At 37.4% G+C, this 24,942-nt stretch overlaps 2 protein-coding genes across 2 annotated transcripts; one reads left to right on the top strand and one right to left on the bottom strand.

Annotated features, from left to right (window-relative positions):
* Positions 1-40: 40 nt before the first annotated feature.
* Positions 41-5,401, top strand: LOC113526481 (homeodomain-interacting protein kinase 4). Its single transcript, XM_026913548.3, has 3 exons — positions 41-1,043; positions 1,966-2,584; positions 4,679-5,401. Exons 1-3 carry the CDS (start codon positions 508-510, stop codon positions 4,715-4,717), a joined length of 1,194 nt encoding a protein of 397 aa, XP_026769349.3. The 5' UTR covers positions 41-507; the 3' UTR covers positions 4,718-5,401.
* A 688-nt stretch (positions 5,402-6,089) lies between these two features.
* Positions 6,090-24,462, bottom strand: pld3 (phospholipase D family, member 3). The gene is made up of 12 exons (XM_026914467.3): positions 24,303-24,462; positions 19,177-19,249; positions 18,568-18,618; positions 16,612-16,757; positions 16,126-16,306; positions 15,599-15,716; positions 13,958-14,085; positions 12,387-12,584; positions 11,867-12,009; positions 10,958-11,123; positions 10,017-10,116; positions 6,090-7,391 (listed from the first exon to the last, which is right to left on the bottom strand). The coding sequence occupies exons 2-12, from the start codon at positions 19,213-19,215 to the stop codon at positions 7,198-7,200; spliced, it is 1,464 nt and encodes a 487-aa protein (XP_026770268.3). The 5' UTR covers positions 19,216-19,249; positions 24,303-24,462; the 3' UTR covers positions 6,090-7,197.
* Between the last annotated feature and the right edge of the window lie 480 nt (positions 24,463-24,942).

Below are 24,942 nucleotides of genomic sequence, written 5' to 3'. Positions count from 1 at the left end.
TGTAGTGTGTTCTCTATACGTGCCTGCCATGTACTTCATTTGAAAACCTTGCCAGTAAGTGGACTGGCTACTCTTAATTGACCCTAGGTCCTATCCAATGTCTATACCTACCTTGGGCCCAGGATGGTAAAATGGTGGCTCAGTGGTTAAGGCTTTGGCTTACTGATCAAATGATTGAGTTCAAATCACAGCAGTGCTAAGAAGCCATGTTTGGGTCCTTGAACAAGACCCTCAACTGCTCAGTGGTATCCTGTGTCATGCTGGATAAAAGCATCAGCCAAATGAGCAAATGTAAATACTTCCAGGACAGGTTCTTGCAAAAGTCAGTGCTAATGCACTGTTAGCTTGAAGATAAAAAAAAAAAAAAAAAAAAAAAAAAGGTACAAGTATCCACATGCTATCACAGAATGGTTTGGTATTGTGATATCACCTTTTACAAGTTCTGGAATTATTTACCAGGCTGTTTATTATTGAAATAAAGTGAGGAGGAGCAGAGCATGCAGAGAAATGTCTGTTATCTACTCACAAACTGAAGTGTATCATATTCTTGATGTGCTGGGGAATGGCACGTTTGGAAAAGTAGTAAAATGCCGGAGACAGAGCGACGGAGAGCTGGTGGCTGTCAAAATTATGAGTTACAATGCCATTGGGAGCCAGTTGATCAAAAATGAGCTGAAGCTGATCGCCACCATGTTACGGTCCAACCTCAAGACGAGTCATATAGTTCACTTTTTTGAGGCTTTCTGTGACCCATCTCAGCACTACTTGGTGTTTGAGATGCTGGAAAAAAACCTATACGAGCTGCAAAAGGAGAACGGTTTCAGGCCTTTACCTGTGCGCAACATCAGGACTGTTACTTGCCAGATGCTGACAGCATTAGCTAAACTCAGAGAACTGGCCATCATTCACGCCGACCTCAAACCTGAAAACATCATGATTGTTAATCAGCAACGCTTTCCATTCAGGGTCAAACTGATTGATTTTGGCTCATCCAGCATTTTCAGTGAAGTGCGCTTTGTCAAAGAGCCCTACATCCAGTCCAGGTTTGGAAAAAACTGAGCAAAATGTCTGTCTATCTCTGTCTGTCAGAAAACCTAAAATGTGTGTAATTGTTTATTTAGTGTTTTTTGGCATTCGTCTCTAGAGTCAGCTCTTTATAAAAGTAAGTGGTAAGGCTGTTTATTTTGTAAATCTGCTTATGTGGAGCGTCCGCCATACGAGTCCCTGTGCAAGTTGTTACTATAGAAATGATAACGTATTAGAACAAGTGCATAAATATAAACCTGTGTTTTGCAATTAGAGCTACTGTTGTAGAAAATTAATCAACACTTTCTGACCAATCAATCCAGAGATTTCAACAGTGCTGTGATGTAAATTAAAATAGTTAACCATAGAAAAATACCCAAGATATATTACTGGAAACTAGGCTTTAGTTAGCTAACATGCATGGACAATTTAAAGGTGCAGTGACTGTGGGAACAAGACAAAACCATATGGAAAGTCAACGTTTTTCTCAGATGTGGTGGTAAATTACTAAGAAAGGACTTAATATGACTAAAAAGAGACTATATTTACAATTTGCATTGACCTCAAATCAATTTTCAGTGTGTTCCACAACACAGAGAAACATCAACATTGCATCAACTCATCATCCTGAAGCTTCTAGAAAATTTGGACATTGGAAGATGTGACTAACACAAGAGCAGGCTATTTATATCATACACATCGTGATCATACACATAGTGAACATAACCCTGTATGACAATAGCATTATAGACACGCACGCTTGTCATCAGAAAGAAGCCCGCTAAACAAGGAAAGGAATTTTTGGTGCTCTATTTCTATCAACATTTATATTGATCACTAAGATAAATAGAAGATAGGAAGAGGATTTAAAAAGTCTAAAGTGATGGCCTTGATCATTACAATGCATATACATAGGACATTTATCTTTTCTTCCTTCAGATTTTACAGAGCTCCAGAGATTCTCCTTGGACTTCCCTTCTGTGAAAAGGTGGACATGTGGTCCCTAGGCTGTGTGATGGCTGAGCTTTATTTAGGATGGCCTCTTTATCCAGGCGAATCTGAGTTTGAACAAGTGCGCTACATCTGTGAGACTCAGGGCCTTCCACATTCTCATCTGCTGAACATAGCTACAAAAACCAATCTGTTCTTCCAACTTACCATAGACCAACATGGTGCACCTGCATGGGAACTGAGACCTTCAATGCAGGGTCCTAATGGAGAAATCGCTGAGCATCGTAAATATATCTTCAGTTCTCTGGACCAGCTATGCAACTTGAATATCACAAAGGATAACAAGACATTCTGCAGTGAGGATGAGGCTGCTGAGATCACAGACTGCCACTATATGGTCGAGCTGATCAAACGAATGCTGGCCTTCATCTCCCATCAGCGAATAAACCCAGATGCAGCCCTGAGACACTCATTCATCACGCTCACGCATCTGGACTCCCCAGACACTCAAAGTTATTATGATCTGTCACTCTGGGAGCTGCAGAAAGCACTGATCCAGACATCATCTCCAGGTCACAGAGTAAAAAACTGCAACCCAAAAGCAGAGGTAATAATACACTATACAACACACAAATTTTTTTACTGATTACTTTCTGTTGTGTTATGCTTATTCGTTCACACTTTGATGTTATAATCTTACATGGCACTGTTTTGTTTGCTCTCTACTTATTCCGTGCAGTTTGAATATTTCAATCCTAATGTGCTAGTAATTATACAGTGTAACACGGCAATACTTTACAATACTCTTACACTCGACAGAGCACACATTTGTGTTAATGGTCCGTGTACCTAACCATAATCTAACACAATCAGTAGAAGTAATTTGGCCTGTTGGTAAATAATAGTATATTTCTAATTATTTAAAAATACTGTATGATCATATTGAGTTGAAATATGTCTAGAGTTTTGAATGTCTATTACACCCATCTAGTTTTGTTTGTGTATGTGCATACTTGCACTATTCAACTTTACAACCAATTGCATCAAATCTCCTCCTGTTGTGTTACACTCATCTTTTGTGACATTTCATCATGACACTACATCATGTCATTGTTTCAGACAGTACAGGTTTTCTTGTCTGCTTTAGGACAGGGTATGGAAGCCCATTTTCAACTAGCTAGAAAAGAAAAAAAAATGCATTTGCATATGAAAAACATTTTTTGACCAAAATTCTGACTTATTATCTCAAAATTGTGACTTTCGAAATTATGACTTATCTCAAAATTGTGAAATAATATCTTAAAATATTTTACATATGATAAAAATAGTATTAAAATAGTATCATTTTTTCTTATCTAGCATTTTAAACAGCAGTTTAACAGGATAACCTAATTAGCTAGCTTTGAAGATTGGAAAAAAGATCGGATTGGACTGGTCTTTTTCCAATCTTCAACTGTCCAGTTTGGGTGAGCCTGTGCCCACTGTAGCCTAGGAGTCCTGCTCTTTGCTGACAGAGTAGATCTTAATGTGGTCTTCTGCTGTTGTAGCCCATCTGCCTCAAAGTCTCACTTGCTATGCATTCTGGGATGCTTTTCTGCTCACTACAATTGCAAAGAGCATTTATTTGAGTTACCGTAGCCTTCCTGTCAGCTCAACCAAATTTGAGAACCAGGGACCTACAGGATATTGCCAATAAACTCAATGCTACATACAGTCAGGTCCATAAATATTTGGACATTGACAAGTTATTGTTATTTTAGCAGTCTACCACAGTATATTGGAGTTGAAATCAAATAATTATTATGATCACAAAGTGCAGATGTTCAGTTTTAATTTGAGGGTACTTACATCCACACTGGGTGAACAGTGTAGGAATTACAGCACATTTTATATGTGCTCCACCCCCTTTTTAAGTGACCAGAAGGAATTGGACAATTGCCTACTCAGCTGTTTCATATCATTCCATCATTATTTTACTTATAAGTAAGCAGATAAAAGGTCTAGAGTTGGAATTTCTTGCTGTCAGTTCTCAATATGTCTAAAGAGCTGTAACTGCCAGTGAAGCAAGCTATCATTAGCCTGAAAAATCAAAACAAACCCATAAGAGAGATAGCAAAAACATTGTTGTGGCCAAATCAACTATTTGTTACATTCTTAAAAAGAAAGAAAGCACAGGTGAGCTCAGAAACACCAATACGTCTGGAAGAACATGGAAAACAATTCTGGTGCATGACAAAAGAATTCTTCCCCTGGTTAAGAAAAACTCCTTTATAGCAATTGGCCAGATGAAGAATAAGATCAAGGCGTATCTGTGTTAGGTCACATAAAAAGTGCTGTAATTATTACACCGTTCACATGATTTGTAATGATATACTGAAAGTATATTAATTTCAACTCCAATCTACTGTGGTAGACAGCTAAAATAACAAAAAATTGTCATTGTCCAAATATTTATGGACCTGATTGTATACAGGTGACACAGTAGCACAGTGTCACAACAGGTAGCCTTGCTGAATCACAGCTCCAGGGTCCCCAGTTTGAGCGTGACTGTCTGTGCAGTGTCTCCCTATAGTGAATAACAACTGTTTTTGGGCTCATCTCAGAGACTATATACAGTGTATATATATATATATATATACCATATATATATATATGTATATATATATATATATATATACCACTAACTGTGTTCTATGTTCAGCAGGAAACAGGCAATTTGGGGAGACTAAAAGAGGAGTAACAAGCATGGATGTGCAAGCCATTAACATCTCTACTGAAAAGTGAACTGAATCAAAGCACTGACAACTGGACGTGACACAGACATTTGATGTTAAATGCCATCATTGTGATAGTACACTAAAGCAGAAATCATTCACACTCAAGTAGAAATCTTCAATATGTAGGTGAAATAAAGTAACCTGTTTTACAGCCAAAGCAAGAACGCAGTCTTAATGGACAGTACACATAAGTAGAATTGAAATTTAGAGTGTATTCACATTATGGGGAGAGTTTAGACAGATGGGAAAACTATATTTAAGCAATATAAAAGATTAATAATAATAATAATAACAATAATAATAATAATAATAATTTCTAATTAGTCATGGGTATATTGTGGAACAAGACAACAATCTAAAAAAATAAGGCAAAGTGAACAGAACAGTAGTTTGCACACAAAAAAACCTCAAAAAGTCAAAGTTTCATCATAATATTGATCTAAGCAAGATGTCATGAATAATTGGCAGAAATTGGCTAAAACATCTGGCAGACTTAAAACAGATATACTAGGAAGAATAGAGGGTGAGTATTTCAGCTGAGATCACCCAAAACCTATTTAAAGGGCAGAAAAAAAGTGATTGAAGGCATTTATAAAGGCATAATATTACTACCATTACTAGCCAGAGAATATTTACTTTAATTTATATAGAAGAATGCTTATTAAAATGGGACATGCCCACAAAATGTCTCATTAAATGTCATGGTCTTCTGCATTTTGTCTGCATTCAGCTGTTGGTTCACATCGAACATTGACACAGCTATCAGTGAATACTCTATACAGCTTTTCTAATCAAATATGTAGAAGAAAACCAGTCTGGAATAATCATGATTAGCAAATATGGCTTACATCATCTTACCTTGTATTGAGCTGACGGACTGAATCAGCAGGAAACACTACACTAACACAGCCATTTACTTAATGAATAAATGAAAACAAATGAAACATTAAAATGTGCATTAGAGAATTTGGAAACACTACCTTAACACACCAATTCTATCTTCATGAAGGGTATGTTAAAGAGCTGATGAGTTCAATCTGGAGTGTTAGAGCAGGAAATGTCTAACATTTGGAAATTAAGTGATTTGAAAACACTGATCTGACACACCTAACACATCGATTTTACTTTCATGAAAGGTGTGTTTATGAGCTGAATCAGATGTGCTAGTGTTTGTTAGAGTAGGACAGTCATGTCTACAAAATAGGGAGTAAGAAACTGCTTTAGTATGTTGCATTCATTCATTAATGAAAATCTAGAACTGATTTACATTAAAGCACATCTGTACTACACCCATTTCTCAGAATCGGTTACAGAAGAGTTTTGCTGGGAAAAAAATTGAGTAAAAAGTATTTATTCACTGAAAAGAAAAACAAAAACATAATGGGTACAAATGGTAATGAATTTCAAGTAACACATTTAAGGCAGCTGAATGACAGCAGCATAATTATTCTAAGATTTCTGGGCATCAGTGACCAGCCATAGATTTACCTGAGAAAATAAAATTTGTACCAGTTTAATTAAAATTTTCTACTAAAATATTAATGAAACACATGCATCTGCCCAGGTACAGGGTTTAAGTTCCCTTTGCTACAAAAGACAAAAACAGCACAATGCTATTGAAGCTGTGAGAGCGATAGTTTGGCAAAAGAAAAGCATTACTGCCTTCAGTGCATCATCAGTCAAGCAAAGACATGCTTGATCTGAAGTAACAAGTTAGGCAAATTTATTATCATCCAAATCTCTTCTAACGTACATGCCTGCTTTTCGCCTTTGGAAATCAGAAATCCACACTTCCTGCCTGGACACCAAACACGTCTTGGCTGATCGATTATGTTTGGAGTACAGGGACACTTTGTATTTTTAGCCAAACCACGGCTTTGTGCCAAAGTGCAAGTGGATTTTAATGCTATCTGTAATAACCGAGTCATGATTAGAAAAAAGGAAATTAAATATGTCTCTATTTTAGAAGTGAAGATGTAAAAGTTCCCTCAGTTATGTTCATTATGTGTTATGGTTTATGTAGTGCAAGGAGAAAACAGTTGATTGTGCACTGGACTGAACACCATGCCCTGTGTTTCAATCTTGTTGGCCATTCTGTTACTCAATCATCTCAAGTGAAGTTGGTTAGATAAATGCTGGATTGGGAATCAAGTCAACATCATCATAGAATTCAGGAACATGAGGAAACCAAAAGGCAACCTGCTGTCACCTGACTGAAACATTTTTCTTTCAATATCTGTGTTATTATGCTACATGTCAACTTGCAAATGTTTTTTAGTGTAAACCAAGTGTGTAAATCTGAGGGTTCCAGCTGGAGAGGTTGAGTGTGTTCCTCTATACTCTTCCCCTTACATGGCCTAGGTGTTAGATGAAGTTGATGAGGCCGCATTAAAATGACTCTGGAACACAAGGGAGTTTTAAGGCGCCCTCTGCAGGTTCTGTGTTATATTTCACACATCTGTTCGAGGTTGCTGTCTTGGTTGAGTGGAGTGCTGTAGGGAGAATCCCAGTCTCTTTCAAACACAGCCTGTAGCTGTTCTCTCACTGTGGATTCCGAGGATGAAGTCGAAGTCTGATTCACCACTAACGCTGCACCCGCTGTATTCACGAAGTAATCGCCGGACCAGTTTGACGTTCCTGCACAACATGGAGGGAATAAAGAAAATTTTATTAGTAAATATAATTCTTGCATTCTACAACTTCATGGGTGATTGCTGCATCCAGAATGCTGTGCATCATGTTTCGAGAATTAATATCCAGAGCACTTCTGTTTAGAAAAATGCTGATACGAAGAGAAATTGTTGTGCTTCAGTGATAATCACAGAAAATATTTTGGTGTCTGGTTTATATGATTTGGTTCTTCATTGTAGAATTTTAGTGAATAAAACATTGTGTTAAATAAAATATTATGGATGATTCCACTGCTTTGAAAAGTATTGTATTTAGTGTATGCATGTGTTAAATCCCCATCACCTTTTCTAGGCCGCAGGTAAGACTTATGATGGTGCCTGACATGCAGATTTTTTTTTTTTTTTTTTTTAAATTTCATTGTAAATATGACTCCGGTGGAATTCAGACATGCAACTACATACAGTAATTCTGTGTTATTATTTTTATTTGCAGTACATTGTAACTAGTACTACTTTGTATTTACTAGCTGGTACATTCCACTTACACCTTACACTATATGAATTATATATAGGAATTTTATATATTCCCTCTTATTCCTGTGACCAGTGATCATAGATGTTGTACCACATGATCTCACGTATGCACCTAAAGCGTGGCAAGAATACATTCATAAGCAAAATGTAAGAAATAAGGTTTCTAAGCTGTGAGCGAAAATTTTAAAATGACTCAAACGGCTGCTTGTTGTGAGAAGTAACAAATTTCTCAACAAAGAAACAAAGGTTTCAGATTATGTACTGAATAGTAAATTCCAAATTACTAAACAAATAATGACTAAATGTGTGAAATTACTAAAGAGGAAAGATAGAACTAAAATATCCTTTCTGCACTGGCTTAACCTTTTAACAGAACATTCATTATTAGAAGAGCTTTTAATAACAAACACCTCAGAAATTATTTGATAAGCCTATAAGACATTATAGGATTTTAGGATTTTAGTGTGCAACCCTCCGTTGATGTTTCCTTGATGATCCTGACTACTCTCTTCCATGTTCTAGGTTACCTTTATATTTTTATAAATAAAAAACCAACAGCTATTAGTATTGCTAGTTTCACTGACTTTAAGAGGACACACTGAACACCCTAACAGAGTCAAAGTTTTATACTAAATCGCAGTTATTTTTGCTTAGGATTTCAACTATTGTAGTACAAATTTGCCATAGAAAAATTTAATAAACTTACATATTGTCCCTATAAAAATTTGGTCAAAGAACTGTGAGTGATCATCCTTAACTCAATCCTTTTTTTCCCCCTTTGGATTTTTCCCTGATTTTCTCCCTAATGTAGTTATGACCAAGTCCCGCCCACCAGTTAGTTCTCCCCCATCATACAGCTACCAATCAGGGAAGGTGAAGTTTCTCTTAGACACGTGAAGCCACTGTTTTGAACTGCTGCTTATGCTGCATCAAAGGGTGGCGTAAAACACTCTAAGGAAAGCGCTATGCAACCTCTTCCACATGCATATGCTCACAGATGACCATGATCGGCTAGTGTCGCTGTGATTGACAGAGGAGAGATTGTATACCATCCCTCCCACCCAGACAGCTCATGAATCCTATTTCATCAAGAATCATGCAGCCCTAGTGTCAAAGAAAGTTCTGATTTTTGCTACAGTCTTGTCTTTGTCTGGATGGAAAATTGCTGTATTGTGGAAATTTGCTGTACACACTACGACCTCACAAAACTCTAGCACTACATATACACTATATGCCCAACTGTTTGTGGACATTTGACCATCACATCCATATGTGCCTTCTGAACATCCTATTCTATATTTAATCTTTCTTTATTGTTATAATAACCTCCACTCTTCTGGGAAGGCTTTGCACTAGCTTTTGGAACATGGCTGTGGGGATTTGTGTTCATTCAGCCAAAAGACTATTAGTGAAGTCAGATACTGATGTTGGGCAAGAAGGCCTGGGGTGCAGTCGGCATTCCAGTTCATACCAAAGGTGTTCAGTGGAGGTGAAGCCAGGCTCTGAGCAGGCCACTCAAGTTCTTCCACACCAGCCTTTTCAACAAACCATGACTTCATGGAGCTCACTTTGTGTACAGGGGCATTATCATGCTGGAACATGTTTGGGCCCCATAGTTCATCTGATTCATAGTGAAGGGAAATTTTTAATGCTACAGCATACAAATACATCCTATACAATTGTGTGCTGCAAAGCCTGTGGCAACAGTTTGGGGAAGACCCACATAAGGGTGTGATGGTAAGGTGTCCACAAACTTTTGGCACATTAGAACAGCTTCATACTGCAGACATGTCAAACCACAATTTTAGCTTGCTAGCTAACATCTTTCACTGACAAGTTGTGGATGTTGGTTCTACATCACCTTACCTACTGGCATAAACCGAGCACAAAGGAGTAAAACAGTGTGAGGTATCGGAGGTGTATTGGATTTACCATTAACATACCATTAACATACTCTTGGACTGACCCCATATTGATCTTCTAGATTAAATTGGAACATCTCTAACTGTGATTAATAAGTGCTAGCATGTAAAAATGTAACCAAATGCTGAATATTAACTGTACACACTAAGTGATTCAGAGATGCACAATTTCATACCTATATAGGCAACTCTGTCTGTCACCATATACTTGTTATGGTTCACTCGAGCAAAGGGGATTTCCTTTTGACTCGGGCTGCTGGGAACGATGAAGATTTTCTGCAGAGAAGACAAAAAAATTGTTCATATGACAGGAAAAATCATGCAGTTTGGACACTAGATTTGGTATTTCTTAGGTTACACTGTTTGTAAAATCATGTACATTTACCCCATTTCAATACTGTTTTTAGAATGCCTTCATTGACTTCATCTTGGTAATGCCTAACACTTATGGAACAAGTGGCTTACTGAAAAAGGGAACTGGTGACAATGTGGAGCAGAGTTTTAAAAATAGTAAACACAAAAACACGACTGAAAATGATTCAAGAAAAAAAAAATTCAGTAAGATGGCAATTTTTATTAGCATGTTTTGTTCCTGTTCTGACTTGATCCCTCACCTCTCCAAGAGGTCATCTAACACATTTAACCTGAACTACTGGAACCTCCTCTTAAATACATGACCCCAGCCAGCGCATCTTTTTTTTCTCATGCTACGTTAACATGGGAACACAATACACCACACAGAGGAAAGCACTGTGCCCGCTTCTACACACACACAAATTCACAGATGCCCACAATTGGATAGTGTCTGTTTGATTGAGAAAGGAGAGTCCACCCAGAGAGCAGGGGCAATTTTGCTCTCTTAGCCTCCCACACACAGACTGCTGTAGGATGAGGGCATGTTAAAAACAGTATTGAAATGGGGAACTAGTTTCTGATTCTGTGCAAAAAGTATAAGATGCAGTATAAGATGCAGACTGCTATGAAATCTGATTTTATACACACAACTCTGCTCTGTTGTATTTGTGGAATTGACCTCTTGTGTGTTTCCCCTTATTTACGTAACTACAGCTTCACACAGTGTGAAACCTTTCCATGCATTCTTCATGCTGTCACTCACCACTTGAATGTCCAGGTTACTCTTTGAATCCTGTACAGAGGCAAGTGAGCGTAAAAATGGGAACATGACTGCAGAGGTGCTGTTCCAGCAACTGACCAACAAACGCACATGAATAGTCCTCTCGTATGCCACACGCCTCAGCTCAGTGTCAATGTCAGCCCAGTATCTGAAACACATACAAGGTCAAAGGCACTGTGCCTTTCCACACTGTCAGTGGAACAGCACAAATAACAACAATTCTCTAAGTCTAATTCATGAATTCTAATTATACTCTCATTTTATCTTTCAGTCCAACCCTTGGGGTGGCAGGCCAGTTGCAACTCAGCGGTTAAAGCCCTAAGTGCTAAGAGTGAACTCACATGTAAGATTCTCTGGATAAAGGTATCAGCCAAATCAATAAATGTAAAAAATAAATAAAAATATTCAGCATGCCAGACATGAAGGTGCGTGTGTGTGTGATTAATGAGGCTTTAATTACACACTTTATTTAAAATCTTTATTTACATAGCTCTGACTTGTTCTCTTGATATATGATTCCTTCTGCTGTGGCTACAAAGACACTATTCTGTTTAGCCAGTCAACAGCAAAACATGGCTCCTCACCTGCTACTACTGACTGTTTACTACCCCGCCTACTTTTTTGATGGACGTCATGCAATTGGTAAAAATATCATACTCTTACTTTGGAGCAGATCAGGAGCTGACCCAGTGTTCAAACCAGAAACTATCGTTTTTAATTTTCTTAATAGCCACCTAACTTTATTTTTAAAACAGCTTGCAGGCCATTTTAAAAATCGTGGAGGGCTCTAGTTTGGATACCTCTGCAGTAATCACAGAGGGAGTTAGGCCTGGGGGAACATTGATACTGCTGCACAGATATTATTTTTCCATACTGTCAAAGACAACACACCTCCTTTTAGATAATAGGAACTCCATAGTGGGCAGGTAGTTCATCACAGCAATGTAAACAAACTTCTGTGCATCATTAATGACGCTTACAATGGCCTGAAGATCTGGAGTTCTGCCCTCAGCACACAAAGATGGAGGAGAACTCTGCAAAGATATACATACATATACTGATATGAAGATATGAACATGAAATAATTAAACAGTTATTTTATTTATTTTTTTTTTTTTGCTATGATGGCAAAGATCATGACATCATGAAAAATGCTATTTCTATTTATAGAGCAAGGATCTAATACAGGATTTTTTTTTTTTTTGTTATTTACTAATTTGTTCCACCAAGCTAAAAAAGCATGGTGTTTCTCCCTTGAGTTCAGTTTCAGAGACTTGCATAATCTATGCACGGCACACTAAACCTGTTCTGGTGGCTGTTTTTTTTTCTTTTAATATGTCACCTATCTGTATCTAAAAGTGTATTTTATATTTATTCCATTTAGCCATTGTGAACACTACAGATCTCTTACCGACAGGTAAACTCTAGAGTCTGATCCGTTGATTTGCAGCTGCATTGGTGTGTCTTTGTTAAAGGCTGTAGCGTATTGGCTGGGCCAGGGAGCAGGTATCGTCTTGCTCTCACCGAGGAACCAATAGGCTTCAAATATTTTCCCGAGGTCATCGGCAAGGCACTTACAGTCATATACCACAGCACCGAGCTCCTTCACCTGAGGAGTGAGCCAGAATTGAACAGAAGTGTAGCACACGAGAGAGATGGGTGTGTCACAAGAGTGTGTGTGTGTGCTGGCAATGTTTATTAGGACTAATCCATGACTCACTGGGATTAAAGTGAAAAAAGTCATTGTGACTAAATCTCTCAGGTGGGGTTTAGTGGACCGAAACAAATATATAACACACAGTAAAAATTATTCATAATTCTTAACAAAAATACATTTATGCAATAAGGCAGAGCTAAGCTCTGGCTTCCTTTGTATGGAACCCTTAAAAGCATTTATCTCACATACCTAAAAAATTATACTAATGTGCATACTGTAAAATATACAGGCCCAATGTATTCAAAATAATACAGATTTAGTCCTTGAAATTTGTGCCTGTAGTGTTGCACTGGAGTCACAAAGCTAATACAGCCAACAAGCGGATTTCACCCAAATCTTTAAATACTTGCTACATATGGCATTATGACTTCTGTTATCCCACTTGTTTTAAATGAATGCTTTTGTAAGTGAGCAAGGATAATCTGTATTTACAAATTTAACTTCACAGTAGAACTATACTCCAACACCCATAAATTTGAGCTTCCCAGATACAATTCCACCTTCAAACTTTAAGAACCCAAGGCTTAGGAGGTGGAGTGATTCCACATTGAGTGGAAAAAGTGATTCTGGTTATCCAGGTTGGTTCAGCTACACATTGAAGTTTTGTTTATATTTATGGATTACAGTAAAGTCACACACATTTAGGTGAGACTGACTTTTTAGGTTAGCCTTTTGCAAAATGCAAAATTAAATTTAACCACTAAACATGTCTTTGCTGATCAACTACATTTGGAGTAAGGCAGACATTTTGTACATTTGATTTGCTGATGAACTATTTCTCTATGAAACTTTTACTACGTTCCTCTGTAGCTCTGGGCCTCTTCCTTCTTATGGTGCATCCTGCTCGATCTCATGGATCTCATCAGCTAATAATCAGCAATATAATATGATGATATAAAATTTACATAAGTAACTAAAATAATGAGCACAGAGATGAACTGGCATAATGGTTCATGGCTAATCAGATGGGATCTGCCTTTCATGGTCACAGCTATATTATTAGACAAACAGGAATATAACTGATGCTAGATCAGCACTCTTAACCACTCTTACCAAGTACCAGTGAAACAACAGGCAACAAAATACTCTAATCAAATAGTTATAAATAAATAAATAAAATTAAAAAAAAAAAAAAACACATGGTTTTCTGAAATAGCCAGAAGTCCCACAGAAATGTTGATACACTGATACTGCAATTAACTATAATCTATTTATTTTCATAGTTAGGAATTGAGTAAAAGATATGTTGCATATAATAAAGTCACCTGAGTTAAGGATCTCCAGTCCATGTTGGCACTACCGATGTAAATGTGCTTCTTATCGACCACCCAGAACTTAGTGTGCAGCACACCAGATGTTAAATCTCGCATGTTTACATCCCTCACATCAGCACCTTAGAGACACAACACACAACAACCCATTTAACATGTCTGCTAAAAGGGAAACACTGAAAACCTTTCCAAAATGCAGCTCTATGTTCTTAATCTACTTTCTGTTACAAAGATACAGAAACGGTTTTAAAATGTTTCATGTTATTTTGTGAGTGTATTCTGTAATTGGTTTTTGTGGCTTTGTTTCAAATCCCAACTCATTGTGTGCAGGTTTCCTTGATATTTCAACACAGACGGACAGGCAGACAGAGCAGATAGATGGGGAGAGAGACGAAGATAGACAGATAGATTGACACAGACAGACAAAAGAGAGGGAACTCTCTGTGGTGGTGTGGGCATAGTCGAGCGTTAGCTGTGGACAAAGAGGAGGCAGGTTGAACCGGCAGATAACACCATGATGATTCTCACCTGTGTCTTATTACCACCAGTCTATTTATGTGTGTCTCTTTGTGCTTTTAGGGACTCTTGTAACCGGTGAGAGAGAGAGAGAGAGAGAGAGAGAGAGACAGCTGGCGGTGCTTGCGAGACTCTCACACACACTCTCACACACACTCACACACACACTCACACACACACTCACACACACACTCACACACACACTCACACACACACTCACACACACACTCACACACTCTCACACACTCTCACACACTCTCACACACACTCTCACACACACTCTCACACACACTCTCACACACACTCTCACACACACTCTCACACACACTCTCACACACACCACAGAGCATGACCTTGAACTTGACAAAGCGAAAGCTGCAAATTTCTGTTGAGCTGTTTTGGTTTTGTTGAGTTTTTGAAAAGCACGTACTGAATAAACACGAGCCCGGAGCTCAGCTAAAGCTCCGCCTGACTCTGGAGTCTTCCTCCACACCCTCACACACCAGGTTCCAAGGCTTAACTCTTTGTCTGTGTAGTAATCGTTCCATTTATAAGACACTAATTAACAAGTCAAGTACTAAAGCGCTTTAAGTGTTAACATCTTTGGAATAATATAATAAATAAAAAGATGAACAAACAGAAAAACAGATAGATAGATAGATAGATAGATAGATAGATAGACAGACCAAATTAAAATGGTGAAAACTCTTAAAGAGTTAAGACCAACTGTCCAACCCAACTTTACATAAACCCCCCTACACTCCACACTGAACTGATCCAGGCTGCTAATGAACCTTTAAAAATGTTTACTGTGCTGACACAGTCTGTGCCTTGTAACTTGTTTTTTTTTTTTTTTTTTAAGTTTTCCAAATGGCTAGTAGAGGGAGAAAAAGAGATACAGCCTGCCAGACAGACAGACAAAGCGAGAGACAGGCAGTGACAGGTAACACTGAGCTTCTTTACTCCACAACAATAAGGAAATGAAAAAAGGTAATGAAATAATGAGCAGGAGCTGCTGAACACTCATGTGGAATCAGAACTCATCATAGCTCAACACAGTTCATTACCGCTCGAACATCTGGCTGTGCGAGACAGACAGACAGACAGACAGACACTGACCAGCATCAATGAGCATCTGGATGTCACGCTGTGGCCGACTGTCCTGAGGAGCGTTCACAGCGATGCGCACAGAGATTTTCCCAGAAATCTCTACAAGTTCCTGCATGATCTCTTCACCCTATAAAACACACATACACATAATACTGTAGAAAAATGCCACAGAATTATGCTGAATATTACAGAAAAACCTATTCCTCATCTGACAAGCCTGTTGTTATGCTAATTACTAGAATTATGCTTATCATAATATATCATTCTGGATGAAATATGGAAATGCAAATACAGAGATAGACAGAAGAACAGATAAAGAAAAAACACTGATGAACAGACAGATGAAAAAGAATATATGAGAATATAAGAAAGGCAGATAGATAGAAAGACAGGTTAACTAACAGAGAGAGACAGAGATTCAAACAGAAAGAGAGCAGGCAGGTTTGATGGTATAGAGAATGAGATACACAAACAGACAGTCCGGTAACTATGTCAGAGTTCATAAACGTATAACATCACGCACAAAGTATCCTCACCAGTTTGGCTGTGGGCTCGTGTGTGTGTGTATCCTCGTTAGTGAGCGTCCAGTAGAATGAGGCAATGTCCAGACTGCTCTGTGCCTCTGACAAGAGGCTCCGCCATGCCTGATAGATGGATGGATGACCAACAGACGAGTTGAATTCCACCCCCACCGGGATGCTCTCCAAAAGAACCAGTCTGTAACACAGACACACAGACACACACACAATCACTATATTATAAACACATATCTGAAGAGAGGATAAATGTCGCAAAAGTACCCATGAGGGAAAAAAAAACAGGCAAAGAGTGTTTTACAAAGAGTGTGTGACAGAACATGAGTGATGAGTGAAGATGAGTGTAGAGACACAGTTTCACCTTCAGAGCTCAACACTATCCAGGTAGACAGACAAATAGATATACAGATATGTACATGGATGTACAAATGTGTTTAAGGTGTGTTCTGCAAGCATGTGTGTGTGTCTGTGTGTGTGTGTTCTCACCTGCAGGTGTCAGAGCAGGTGTGTGTGATGGGAGCATTTTTCTTTAGGCCAGATGTTAAGATTGAGGGAATAAGGAGTGTTTGGAAGCTAAACATCATGAGCAGCACAGCAGTGAGACAGGTGATGATCAGAATACACCTGTAATACTATACAAACACACACAGACACACACACAGTGTTAATGGGACATAATGGGGCAAGACTTTTTTTTCACAGTTTTCAACCCTAAGGGTGAAGGCCAACACATGCATCCACTAAGACGCATATGAAGCTGCCATGTGACAAGACGTCTAAATGCTAACAAGGTGCAATTGATTTCCGATGCTTCGATCAACACGGGACACACTGGAAATTCGTGTTACACACAGCTCTCCATAGTGTCCTGATAGCTGACGATGATATACTGGCTGCAATACTCCCTTTTCTTGCTGTAAATCGAACAGTTGTCTAAGGTGGTAATGAAAATACTGAGTTATGACACGTTATCCTGCAACCACATCCAGTTTAGTTGCTGTGGCTAGATATTCTTTAGTACTGGTGTAAAAGATTTTTTTCATCAATTAAACTCACTGATGATAGCATAGGAATGAGTAGTCTAGCATTCCTCATTAGCTATATTAACTAGCCAGTTTTCACCGCAATATTTCTCATTTAAGACTATAAATTATTTATTATTAAGTTCAGTTAAGCAAGTAAGGCAACTCAATCATAATGGAGTCCATAAATCTTAAGTCCATTTACTACTGTATTGGAAAGTAATAATCAAAGAAGATTAAGAATGACAGAACAGAAGCTCAGGAGCAACACTCAGGACCCTATTATTATTATGATTATTATTATTATCATTATTATGATTATTATTATTATTATTATTAATAGAAATTATGCCTCTGTGTGTACATGTTTGTACACTGGGTTTCATTTATCAAGCTGGATATGAACAGATTTGTTCATAAATCCTTTGTAAGAGCATTTACACAAAAAATTTGGTATTCATGAAAATCCAGTAATTTCAAAAAAAGGAAAAAAAAAGAAAAGAAACCCACAAACTTCATATCCTCCCTGTGCTCCTGAGTGTGTGTAAATTTACACATAGGAAGACTGACTAACGTCAACAATGACTGATCGACCTCAAATCATATAATTTGCATGGATTACTGAACTGTCAAGTTTAAACTGCTTAATTAATGTTTACATTTACAGTGTGTAGCTGACGCCCTTATCCAGAGCGACTTATAGAAGCGCTTTGTAGTCTCTATCAAAAACACATCCTCATGCTAGTTCACTAGGTCAGGGACTAAGAGTACCGTCAATAAAATTTTGTGAAATCGAGTCATTTTACAATATTGGCATTAATTACAGATAAGATTAAAAAAAAACAGATAAAAAATAAGGATGAAAGCGGTTCCGTTTGACATCTAATCTTCTTGAATGCTGTGCAACACTTTAGATCCAGCATGACATTTTCCTGTGTGACATGCTTGGTACGCATGATCACCTGGGCACAGTGTAGAACTTTTTCTTTCAACTCAATTCACACATGATTCAGTTTTTCTGTAATTTGTCTCTATATTTTGAACTTCTGTTACACTGTTAAATAATATACATATTTTCATTGGCATACTTATGAGTCTAAACAACTTTCACTGCTTTTTTGCTGTTTACTCGTCATTTCAGCTGTGTGAGCTTTGCCCTAAATGGAGTTTTGTGGTTGTCACCAAATGCTAATCAGCTATGCTGCGCATGTGCCTGGTAATTTACAGGTGATTACAAAGAAAATTAGTGTTTCCGAAGCTTTTGTAAATATGGTGGAAATTTTTAGTTCGGTTTCACACAACTTCATTAAAAGATTCATAACTAAAACCAATTCCTCAGTTCATGTAAAATCTATTCATGTAAATGAATCTCTCAGAAGATTCTCTGTCTCTTATTTATAACAGTTGTATTCTTTTGTACCTTCTGCGATTTCAGAAGACTCTCTCCTCTACTCGACTCCACATCAGCCATCTGAAGAGAAATCAGACCACCAAATTAACCCGGAGTTTGTAAAAATGAGCAAATGATATATGATTAATAATAAGCTCCTGGTCTGATAATCCCCTGGTTATCTGTACAGGCAGATATTTATTGTTTAAAGCAGACATTTAAAAGGTCACTCTTAGTCTTATTCAGTACTTTGTCACACACCACATTGTCCGATTTTCACAAGGGCCTTAAAAATCTTCTGACAGATTTTAGCTGCAAATTAGATTATTTGTCAGATAAAGTTTTTTGAAGGATGACACAAAAAATGGTCTTTATTCATTTGTCAAAACTATATTAATCACATTGGATTTCTAACATTTTGTTACAATTGTCTGTTAACAAAAACATGAACCTCTCCTGTTCCCAAATCACAAACATACACCCTATAAGTACAGCATGACTGTAAGGAAGCATCAGCTTCAGATTTCCAAGTTACATTATATCTTCATACCAATACATTGTCACAGCTGTGATGCAGTTATGGAGACCCTATGAAGCTTTAATTTACACTTTACAATTGCAAATTGCACAAAACTGTACCTTTTCATATGCAATACCAGACTTCATGCTTGTGGACATCACAGACACACTGGAGGCGAGACAGGAATCAGTACTAGAAGGAGAAATGTCACAAACACACTCAGAAATCAAGCAGGCACCTTAACACACACTGCTATTCATATATGGACAATTATAACATTTATTTGTGTAACACCTTGCTCCATGTTTACAAAGAGAAAATTAAACCAATTCCTTACATTTATACTATGCTAAAATGGATAGAAGTAGGGACATGCCAATAATCAGTTAGCAGATATACCCTGCTATTCATGACGCTTTAAGATATGATTTTCCTACATTACAATAATAAGCCAGAAGCCAGAATAAAGATGTCTTCTACATCCTTGCTTACTTTACCTTACTAAAAAGTCATTAACTGGTCTCCGTTTTAAAGGAATACTGGGTGTGCTCTACTCAGCAAAGGCAACTCTATCATTTTAGTGGTGATCTACAATTTCAGTGATACATCATGTGATACATGACAAAATGTTGGGCAATTACTGTGATTTAGAAATTTGACACTGGTCTACGCCTATACAGATATATATAAGATGTATAACAATCATCATTGCATTTACACTCTGGGGCAAAAAAAGGACAAATCATTCAAAGGGCCAAAAGTTCATGACATTCATTTCAACTGAATAAAAAGTTAATAACTTAATAATTAAACGGAAACAAAATGCAATAAACATCTCTGGGCCAAAAAAAAAAAAAAAAAAAGGGCCAGGCTCAAAATGGCAAAATATTAAGCTTTTAATGGTCTTCACAACAAATCATTAATCAGAAAATGATCCAGAATTAAACAAATAGATAAAGGAACTTGGTATGGGATAGTGTAACCCTTTAATTTCTTTAAATGTTTAAGCCTTATGGCCCTTGATGGGCTGCATCAGGTGTGGCAGGTAATATAAATAATGACTAATCTTTTAAGAAAAAAAAAATATCCCAGAAAATATTTTTTGGAAAATTTTGTACACCAGATGTGTTAAAATTCAAACTATCACATGTCTGGGTGTACAAAAATTTTACATCAAACATTTTAATCATTATCATGATTTTACCTTTGCGTACAAGAAGACTATATAAGAGAATTTCTAGCTTTCCGCCCAAACAGTTCACTGCAACAAAAGTAAACGAGCAAATGGTGGCACAGGAGCTCTCAGGAGTGCATTTGTTTAATTCTTGCTCAATTTCTGACCAATGATTTGTTGTTAAGACTGTTAAAAGCTTTTTTGGGCTTGGCCCATTTTTTTTTTACTCAGGAATATATAAGGAATAAAGCATGACGGGGTGTGTTTTAGCAGCATGTCCTGAATGGTTTTATTTCTTATAACCAAAGCAATATGTTAACAATAATAGTTATATTTGTTTTATTTATTAATGTGCGGGATGTCATACTTTTTAACCATTTATGCTTACATTTAATGTTGAATGTCCGCAAAACAAGTCATCATTTTTAACTTGTTGTTTCCCCTTTTCTCTCTCTCTCTCTCTCTCTCTCTCTCGCTCTCGAAATTAAGACAAAATGCAGCTTGTCATGTTAGCAAGAAATCAGAAGTCTGTGTTAGATGTATTAACATGAAATGGATCCTCACTTTGAATAATGTGCAACACTTTTGTGGCATTTTTTGCACGCATATTGTGTGCAGAAATGTGTGTGTGTGTTTTAAAGCCCTTTACAAACTACTGGTGCTCCTAAACACACAATGTTTTTCTATATGAAGTGTTCAGCCAGCTCACAATGCAGAAAGCGCTTGAGGGTTGTTTTTGATGACTGTGCACACTGCACACACACACACACACGCACACACACACACACACACACACACACACACACACACACACACACACACACACACACACACACAGTCCTGAATCACAATGCAGCCTGAAAGAGGAAGTGATTTTCTAGTCATGGAGAAAAAATGAAGGAAAGGCAGGCGATCTCTTCAGTTAGTCATGAGGAAGATGTCTCGTGTTACCGCAGCACATCATGACGTTTGTAATATAATGGTTGCAATGTCAAGTAAAAATAAACAACACACTTTCACTATATATTGCTAGGGTGGCATTGCAGTATCATACCAAGATGTTGTTCCCACATCCAAATCAACCTCAAATCACATACTAAGTTTAATAAATGAAAGTATTTACTATGTCTTAATCTAGAACACATTTGTAAGTAGGTTCATACATGAGAGGTTGGTTTAGTTTAACCACTGAAATTTTTGTCTTTAAAGATAAAATACAGCTGAACCAATAGCACTGTAGTATTCAGTAGTACCTTTCTAACACAACCAACCGTGTTCAGTGTGCTATGTATAGAAAAAATAAAAATAAATAATAATAATGATAATAACAATAATAATAATAATAATAATAATAATAAAACTTGAAAGGACATGCTGTTATAGGAAAATAATCAATAACTGGGTGATATGACACAGTTATTGTTCTTTAACAACACATCCCAAATTGTATTATTCCTCTTATACCACAACAATTTGTCAATTATTTGAATTCTATTTACTTTCATTTTTTTAATCACTTTATCAGTTACATTTAATGTTGTGGAACATCTGCAAAACAAGTTAGTTCCTGTTATCACTTATGTTATAGCAGCTGTAACCAGCCTCTCTTTTTTCTTTCTCCTGAATAAGACAACAAAAAAAAAAAGCAGCTTGTCATGTTACAGAGCAAGCGGGAAGCACAAAGTCCTGTGGCAGAAACTGAGCGTTACAAAGTGCTGACACTGCAGACTCCTTCCACAAACGTTAAATATAAGCCTCTATGCTCTTTTTTAAATAACAGGTGATAATGATCATCTCCTGACCAATCAAAATGGAGAATTCAACAGCGCTATGGTATATTTAATTATATTGTATAACTCATAACAGCTTTGAGACTAATTGGCACCACTCATGAACTGACTACTGCAGTCATCTGTAGGCATCTACCAAAAGCCCTTCACATTCTGTTGCATGCTGCATGCTGGGACAGGTTAGTGCTGACAGTGTACATCACTGCATATTTGATTTACAGTTCAGCTCCTTTTTTCTGCACTACTTTTATTTCACATTGTGAACACACTAGACAGTTATATACGCTCAAAAATCCCCTAGAATACTCCACATGTATGAGATTTGACACACTGATTCTACCATGATTATAACATTTTAAGGCCTTCGGTTATTAGAAAGAGTGCCAATAAATGTGCTGGTTATAAGATATATTACTGTGTACCATATGCACTACATTGTTTTTGTGGCCACTTCAAATAATTGTCCCAATGATTAAAAATAAGAAGCTAGTAAGTGAGCACAAGTGACTAATAACACGTGTTCAACACATGAGAAGTGAAAATGAATGACAGAGCTGAATTCTGAATGAGACACTGCTTTAAACACTGATCAGTCAGAAGAGTGACAGATAAACATATAGTCATGTGTGTTAATACATTATCTAGTACACTGTCAAAAAATTGCTGTAAATTTTACGGTAATTTACTGGCAACTTGGGTTGCCGTAAAGTACTGTAAAATTGACAGTAAACAACTGTAAAATGTATTAACAGTAAAGTACTGTAATGTTGTAGAAGGGTCCCTGGAGGACTATTGGTTAGGCCACAGCGCTCTCACCACTGAGGCCCGGGATTGATTCCCCGCCAGGGAACCAACCCCGCCACTGGGGTTGCGTGCAACAGTGTGCTCTCAATGCCGGTCCCAAGCCCGGCATTGAGTAATGTTGTAATGTTGCATTGAGTAAAACTGTAATGTTGTATAAAATAAAACAGGATACAACTGAGCTGAAGGTTAAGGGTCTTGCCCAACCATGACAGCTTGGCAGTGCTGGGATTTGAACACACAAGCTTCTGCTCTGTGACTCAAAGCCTTAACCAATGAGACACCACAACTACACTGCAGCTAGCTTGCATTGATACAACTACTTCTAGCACTGACTTAACTCCACTAAAACATTGCATTGAATCAATGCAAGCTAGTCAAGCTAGTTGTAGTGGCTCAGTGGTTAAAGTTTTTGAGTCACAGGACAGAAGGTCATGTGTTCAAAACCCAGCACCACCAAACTTCCCTGATTGTGTCCTTGCGCAAGACCCTTCAGCTCAGTTGTATCCTGCATCAACCAAATGAGCAAATGCACTGGGTTATGTGTTATTTTATACGATGCAAGATATTATAGTTCTTTACTGTACATACTGTATGTTTTACAGTTGTTTACTCTAAACGTTACGGTACTTAATTGGTAACCTAGGTTACCAGTAAGTGACTGTAAAATCTGCACTAAATTTTTACAGTGTACAATGTAATGAGATGTATCTATACAGCCCAACTTACATTCATTAAATATGATTTGAATGTTAAATATGATTCAAAAGACAATACAGTAAGAGTCTGAGTTAAGACGTCTGATTATCTCTCTCTGGTGCAAAACACAGATGCACAAACAACACTGAAAGTTTCTTTTATATGATATTCTTGTATTATAATAAAGGTAATATGAAAAAGCCTAGATAATAAACGTCTAGTGTGCGAATATTACACTTTCATTACACTATATCCATTTTTAACCCACAATTTACAATATTGTCATTGACAAAATGATTCTTCCTTCAAGTGTCTGTTCCTTCCATCATAATTTGTCATAAGTCACAAGTCATGGAGTGATGAAATTTTGCCCAGGTTGAGAAGAGAACAAAAAATGCTGCCATAACCAGTTCCAAAACTAAAGACAGACCTGATCTTTATCTCTTCAAACTGTTGCCTACATGTAAGAGTTAGATCCCTACTTTCTATAGACTAACACAAGCTTCTCATATACACAGAGCAGTTTTATAAACACTGGTAGAGTTATGCATTTTTCTACCTTTATTTTGACAAACATCATATGCACCTCACTAAAAAATATACCTGTACAGTATCTTTTTCTAGATAGTAAACCATACAAACCAGGAATAATGCTATTATAAACAACTCATCTTTACCTAGTTACTACATGTCTGACTTTGTTTGCATATACTACATGTAAACATTTATATCCAAATACATTACTATACTAATCAATGCATTAACCAAACAACAGTCTCACCTTTAATGCTGTTTTCCTTTATGATGAACAAACAGACTGACTGGCAATAATCATAAATAAATAACAACTTCTAAGAGAGAAATGAAACACAGACTTTCCTGCACCGCTTTGTTTGTTTGCTTGCGTCTGGTTTCCTCTCTTCCCCGCTCGTGCAAGTGCGATCATGTGACCAGAGTTTAATGCGTCGACCAATGGGCGGAGAGAAAGTCTAGTGACGTCATATTGCTTTTACGTCACTCCATATGAGAAAATTGATTGTATTTTCTACGATTTCTAGAATAATAGCGAAGACTATAGATAACTTATAGCTGACTATCTTGATGGCTGCCTTTCCCTCACACTCTACTCCAGTTTTAAAAGTTTATTTTAAAGTTTATTTTGGTGTACAGGATTGAGAAAGGCGTTTCTAGGGCTTCTCCAGCAGAGGGCGCCAAAGCACCTTTCCTGTTCCTGTATGGCCAGCTAATAAGAGTCTATCAATTTACACACTCATGTGCTCTATTTATCACTGCACTCCTGGCTCAATCACTCACTCACTTTCTGTTACTGTTATCCTGGTCAAGGTCTTGGTGGATCCCTGGAACCCTGGGTGTGAGGAATACACCCTGGATTGGACAGACCATCACTAGGGCACCATGCA

The sequence above is a fragment of the Pangasianodon hypophthalmus genome, chromosome 6 (genome assembly GCF_027358585.1).
Source record: "Pangasianodon hypophthalmus isolate fPanHyp1 chromosome 6, fPanHyp1.pri, whole genome shotgun sequence".
Lineage (NCBI taxonomy): Eukaryota > Metazoa > Chordata > Actinopteri > Siluriformes > Pangasiidae > Pangasianodon > Pangasianodon hypophthalmus.
This window is presented reverse-complemented; position numbering and strand designations above follow the sequence as displayed.